General features: G+C 48.0%; 1 protein-coding gene across 1 annotated transcript; it reads left to right on the top strand.

Moving 5' to 3' along the window:
* The first annotated feature begins 4,534 nt into the window (after window positions 1-4,534).
* On the top strand, window positions 4,535-5,932 carry LOC137824726 (uncharacterized). The gene is made up of 2 exons (XM_068630397.1): window positions 4,535-5,066; window positions 5,256-5,932. The coding sequence occupies exons 1-2, from the start codon at window positions 4,535-4,537 to the stop codon at window positions 5,930-5,932; spliced, it is 1,209 nt and encodes a 402-aa protein (XP_068486498.1).
* Window positions 5,933-6,500: the final 568 nt, after the last annotated feature.

Raw genomic sequence — 6,500 nt, 5'->3', positions numbered from 1 at the left:
ATTCAAAACAAATTTGATGAGACAAACATGTCCAACAAAGGATGGACATTTATTGTTCCACTTAGATAACTTCTTTCTTAACTTTGCTAACACGGGCTCCCAAAAGGAAAGCTTTGTAGGATTACCCCCAATAGGCAGGCCAAGGCACGTAAACGGTAGATTCATAATGCTACACTAGAGGACTTTTGAGAATGATTCTAACACATTTCTTTCCACTCCTAGCGCACCAATTTTACTTTTATGAAAGTTCACTCTGAGGCCCGACCCTAATTCAAAACATCTAAGTATTGCTTTAATAGTCTTTGTATTTGGGATACATGGTTCACAAAAGAATAAAGTATAATTCGTAAATTAAAGTAGCTTCACCTCTACTTTATTTAACCCTACCTTCAAACCCACAAAAGGTTCTTTCTAACAAGTTGATTTACTAACCTAGTTAAATCTTGAGCTACAATTAAAAACAAGAATGGTGTTGTCAGATCTCCTTGTCTGAGTCCTCCGAAAGGTTTGAACTCCTTAGTAGGGTTACCATTAACTAGGACTTATATATATACAAATTGTAGGCAAGCTTTGATCCATTGAATCCATTGACAACAAAAACCCAAGCTACCCATCATGTAGTACAAAAACTTCCAACTAACCGAGTCATAAGCCTTTTCAAAGTCTACCTTGAGGATCACTCCTCTCTTCCTTTTTATTTTCAATTCATCTACAACCTCATTTTCAACAAGGACGTTGTCCAACAAACCTCTTTGTGCTAAAAATGATGATTGGGAAACATCAATAACTTTCTCGAGAACTTTCTTAACTCTATCTAATAGGATCTTAGATACAGACTTGTATATGAAACTTACTAGGGATATTGGTTTGTAAGCATCAAGGGAAGAAGCATTGCAATCTCTATGGAAGCATCATTGGTATGAAACTCTTGCACATTTGTGATGAAGTCTCTATTGATAGTGGTCTAGTGATTCTTAATGAAACTAAAACTTACCTATCTGGACCATGACTTTTATTACTTCCACAATCCCATATAGCTTCCTTTATTAATTTTTCTCAAAAAGGGAGATTAGGAGTTTGTTGTCATCATCCGATATCCTTTGAAATTCTATGTTATCCAATCAAACCCCTTAGTCCTCAGCTGAAGCCATCCTATTTGAATAAAAACTATGGGTTTCAACTTTAACTGCATTTGGTTCTTCCTCCCATACACCATGATGCTTCACCCCGTTTATTTCATTTCTAATTCTTCTCTATTTAATCATAGCATGAAAATATTTGGAGTCCCCTTGCTTAAACCATTGTACCCTAAATTTTTGTAACAATAAAGATTCATTTCTCATACTGATAACGTGTAATTGACTCAGAATCTATTTGTGTTCCTTGATCAAGTTCTCGTCGAGGTTGTTATCATCATCCATTTGATCTAGTAATTGTAACTTATTAACAAGAGTCAGTCTTAACCTCTCATTATACCCAAATACCTCTTTCTTCCAAACTCTTAGATCTTCTTTTAACATTTTTAACTTATCCTTCAGACCCTTAATGTAATTACAATGCACAACAAAATTAATCCACTTCTCTTTAACAAAAGCATTGAAACCCTTATCTTCCTACCATATATCAAGGAATTTAAAGGGTTTTGGGCCCTAATTTCAACAACAGGGCACAGTGATCTGAAACTTTGCGTCCAAGAATATATTGCTTACTTCTGGGCCAATGTTGTAGCCATTCATAAGAAACTAAGACTCTATTGATCCTGCTCTTAGCCTTACTGATCCTGCCGGCAACTCGAACGTGGACGAATCGCTTCGTAGCACTCTCTGCCCTGTCTACGCGACTGCGTCTTCTGCAGAATCACCCTCCGAACTTTCTCTCAGATGTCTTCAAATGTGACCTGCAAAACACACAGACGGCGCCTCTAGCAGCCGTTTGCACTCCGACGATCAAGTTAGTCCAACAGAACCACCAGAAACTGGAAACTAGTAATGTGTGTGTGAGAAAAACTTGCACTCTGTTTTTTTCCTCCCCCCTCACTCTCACCCTGATTCTTTCTTTTATCTCTCTCTCCCTGCTTCTGGGCATAACAGAATTCTGTTATGCTTTTCTGGCATGTGTCAGAACCCTGTTATGCTTTTCTGAGAAAGCGTACCTACAGAATCAGCAATGGGGAGCGTGAGAGTGTGCGCATGTCTGCGCCTGGCTGCGCCTGTCTGTACCTTTAGTGGTACGGAGTGCTCTTTTGTCTGGACCGCACCCCTCTCAGATGTTGACACGTGGAGGCCTACAACTCACATCTAACCACACACGTGTCGCTTACTGGAAGGGCTCTAGCGCCTTTCTTTGTGTGCCTAAGTTACGCCCTTGCGGAGTAACTTAGGATGCTTCTCTTATCTGGGTGAATCGCGTACTCTTAGGAGAACGTTGGGTGTGGTTGGTCTAGGCACACTCAACAAACGTTACTCTCTGCGTAGGCGACTTACCCTTCACGATGCCACGCACGTAATGGGTTGAGGGAATCACCAATCACCGACTGGCTTACTAGTTCCCTCAGGCCACTCTCGTGCATGATTCCTTGAGGTGTGCTCATGCGAGGTCCATGCGTAACGCTCTCGCTGGGAACCTTAGTCCCAGTTTAACTGCGTGTAACACGAGACCCCGATGAAAATACACCCGATGCCTGATCAGTGTTTATTCGCTTATCGCGCTCTGCCTCCAGGCGCGAGTCTGGGAACTGGTCTGGTGGTGGTCACTTGGCTACTGACCACCGATCACCATTCTGGGTGATCTATCCCCCGACCCCTCTGCCGCCTGATCTGTCGGTGGTAACTTGGTTACTGACCACCGATCACCTCTCTTGGCGATCGTCCCCCCGACCTCTCTGCCACCTGGTCCACGTGTCACCCCTCGAGTGGTCCACGTGGTTTTCTGCTGCTGACGTCATCGACTACCGATGACCGATCGGATCACAAGCCCCCTAGTCTCGAGTCGAGAACTCGTTCTCAGCGAAGAGACTAAGTGGTCGTGCCCCCAGTCCACGTGGCAAGTGGGGCCGCCTCACGTGCCACCTCACGTGTTGCTTCTTTAACGTTTGGGCTTCTTCTCTTAATCTCGCGACACGTGGCCCCATCAACGGCTAGCGCTGCGCGTCGCTAGCGCTTCTCTTATTCAAATTGGCGCGCCCTTCCACTGTTCCTTCATCTTCTTCATTAAACTCCCAGACTCTCTGCGAACTTCTCTTCTGCGCACCCATCTTTCTTCAAATTCTCTGCTTCCCAATCTCTTGCGATCATTCAAAGGTATGGTTTTTCTTTTCCCTGGCCCCTTTTTGGTCATCTTTACCGATTGCATTTATCATTCTAGTTATCATGCATTCATCTTCCCCATTTCCCTCTCTCGAACCCGCGCTAGGGTTTTTTCAGGCTCTTACTCTGGCTTCTGCTTCTTCTTCTTCTTCTTTTCATCTGGGCATCTCCTTTTCCTTTCCCTTTTCTGTTTTCACCGAAACATTCATCATTCCTCCTTCTCCCATTTATTCTGACTTTTCGTTTTTTCCCCATTTGCAGCTATCTCACGATGGCTCGCTTGAAACAAACCGCGCGCGTCATTGCTTCTTTTTCTGGTGCACAGCCTTCCGCGAGTGCGCCAGCTCCACCACCGCCTGTGGCTACCTCCTACCACGACAATGCCAGGGTCTACAAATGGGCTCCCCTGGCATTGCTCGCCGAAACCTCCACTCTACTGCCTGAGGGCCATCTCCAGTCCTTGCTAAGTCGCAACCCCGATGAGCCTTCCTGCTCCATCGACAGGGAGAACGACTTCAACATCCAAATCCGCATCCCTCCTCGAGGGATGCCCATCTGCGTAGATGACAGGGCCACCAATGGGGTGCCCTTTGTCTTCATCTACTCCGCCATTTTCAAAAGACTAAAGCTGCGCCTCCCTTTCACTTTCTTCGAGAAGGAGCTGCTGATGGAGTTAAACGTCGCGCCCTGCCAACTCCATCCAAACGCCTGGGCCTTCATCCGGGCGTTTCAAATCCTCTGCAGTCATTTCGGGCACAACGCCTCCGTGGACGTGTTCCTTTACTTCTTCGAAGCGAAGAACCCTGGGGACAGGTCCTGGGTGAGCCTGAACGGGGTTGCTGGACGGGTGCTCCTGGGCCTGTACCAGCAATCCTTCAAAGATTGGAAAGGCAGATTCTACATGATATCTGCTACCCCTCAAAGTCCAAGCCTGCTCGAGGGGTACCCCCTCTACTGGGTTCCTGGAGTCGAGTTCAAGAAATCCAGGGACCTCGAAGCTATGGCCCCCTATGAGCGCGAGCTGTGTGGGCTGCTCCTGGGGGCCAAGTACAACTCCGCCCGCCTTATCAAAGATGAATTTGATGTGGTGGCTCTGAAAAAATATATAGGTAGCCTTCCTTGCACTTCTTCGGATACCTGCACTTTTTCATGCATACTTTTACGTGCTTTTTGGTTTACTTGCATAACTTGGCTAACTAACCCCTCCCTCTCTCGTCTATGCAGACTCAATGACAGGGAAAGACAGGAGGCTGGCCCTGCTGGAGCTTGCCAAACGTAGGGGAGCCAAGGGCACTGGCTCCTCTTCTTCCACAACAGAGCCCATCGCAACCCCTCCACTCTCGGTCGCGCCAGCTGAAGGCCCCGAGCCCGGGAAGAAAAGGAAGAGGCTGGTGAAGGCTTCCGCTTCAACCGCTGCTGCTACTGCTGCTTCCACTGAAGAGGAGAGCTCAGGCTCTCCTCTGGTGCACCGCCAAAGGAAAAGGTCAGCAGTTGAGGGGGCCTCATCTCTCCAGCCTGGAGAGATTGAGGTGGTGGAAGTAGAGGAAGGGTCTTCCCCTCCTCCCTGCGCTCAAACTGCCACAGATCCCATCAACCTTCCCTCTCCAGTCCACCAGCTGCCTCCAACTGCCCTACAGCTACCTTCCCCCTTAGCAGGCCAATCACCTGGTCCATCCGCTCATCCTGCTGGGGGCGCTTCTGCCCAGGCTGGGGGCGCTCCACCACCACTGCTGCCAATCCCTAACACCGCTGCTGAATGTGGTGGGTCTAGCTCGCGCCCAAGCGCTTCTGGGGCCACCCACGAGAACTTCAGCAGGGTCATCACCCTGGTTCGACAGCTCATAAGCAACCGGGAGCTTGTCGAGTGGAGTGGTGATGAGGTGGATATGCACCTGGCCAAGCAGGTGGTGCTCTCTCTGGAGTTTTCCACCCAGCATCGCAAGCAACTAGCCCTGGAGAAGAGGGTGAAGGATCTTGAGCATGACAAGGAGTCACTGCGAAGTGACTTTGAAGCTGCCCAAGGATCTGTGGAGTTGATGCGGGGCATGGTGGAGAAAGCTAGGAGGGAGTACCTAGCGCAGGTCCAAGAGACCATCAAGACAGAGATCTTGATGGGGGAAGCTGTTAGCTCCTTGGACTGCACGGTGGTGGAGCTTAAGGCTGAGACCTCCTCCCTGCGCCAACAGAACACTCAGCTATTGGGGGAGCTCGAGTCCGCCAAAGAAACAGCTGCAGCTGGAGAGAAGAGACTCGAGGAGGTGGTGGGCAAACTGTCCGAAACTGCCTCCTCCCTTGCTGCCATTACCACCGAGAGGGATGCTGCGGAGGCCTCAAAGCAGAAACTGGAAGCGGAGAATGCTGATTTGATGAATGTGGGTGCTGATGCCCTTACCGATGGATTCGAACTAGCACTCGAGCAAATCAGATGCGTTCTCCCGGACCTAGACCTCTCGCAGTTCAGCATCTATCATGAAGTGGCAGACGGAAAGCTCATCCCTCCTCCCCTTAATACTTTTTTCTTCTCTGTAAATTTATCTTCTGCACCATTTTCTTATTACTCTGAAATTTGTATAAGACTTGACCGTGAATACAAACTCTCAATTTGTATGAGCCTTTTTGTTGCATAAGTTTTCTTCCCTTGTATTTTCTTTGAACTTCACTTATCTTTATGTGCGCGACTAACTGTTAGCTAGCTTAGGTTCAACGCGATCTTAGGCTTTACCTTTCCTTTCGCACACGACTAAGTGTTGACCAGCTTAGGCTTAGCGCGATCTGCTTCTCTTACTCTTTGCGCACGACTAAGTGTTAACCAGCTTGGGCTTAGCGCGATCTTGAGCTTCGTCTTTCACCTTGCGCACGACTAAGTGTTAACCAGCTTAGGCTTAGCGCGATCTGCTTCTCTTACTCTTTTGCTTCTACTTGATCACGACTGGCTATTCCCTCAGCTTGGTGTTTAACAGTCCTCGTGCGCTGCTTTGCACCACTAGCCAATTACTGACGACTCATCAGTGATCGCTCTTTAGTCTTTACTTCTGCCGCTCTAGCGCTAAGTGCATAAAGGACTTTGACATCGATCGCTCAAGGTGATGCCTCGTCTTGGGGAAGGAAAAGTGTTTCTCGCTAACCCCTTTTACTTTCCCCAAGGTCATCACCCTTTTGCGGGTTGAGTCGCTCATTCCCTGTCTCACTCCTGGG

The sequence above is a fragment of the Phaseolus vulgaris genome, chromosome 8 (genome assembly GCF_000499845.2).
Source record: "Phaseolus vulgaris cultivar G19833 chromosome 8, P. vulgaris v2.0, whole genome shotgun sequence".
Lineage (NCBI taxonomy): Eukaryota > Viridiplantae > Streptophyta > Magnoliopsida > Fabales > Fabaceae > Phaseolus > Phaseolus vulgaris.
Note: the sequence above shows the minus strand (reverse complement) of the source record. Positions and strands in the feature narration are given on the sequence as shown.

What these genes read in the sequence shown, in the direction of transcription:
- LOC137824726 (XM_068630397.1), top strand. Translation starts at nt 4,535, where the DNA reads ATGACAGGGAAAGACAGGAGGCTGGCCCTGCTGGAGCTTGCCAAACGT. An exon ending in TAACACCGCTGCTGAATGTG is followed by an intron (nt 5,067 to 5,255) that starts GTGGGTCTAGCT and finishes GCAAGCAACTAG; the next exon opens with CCCTGGAGAAGAGGGTGAAG.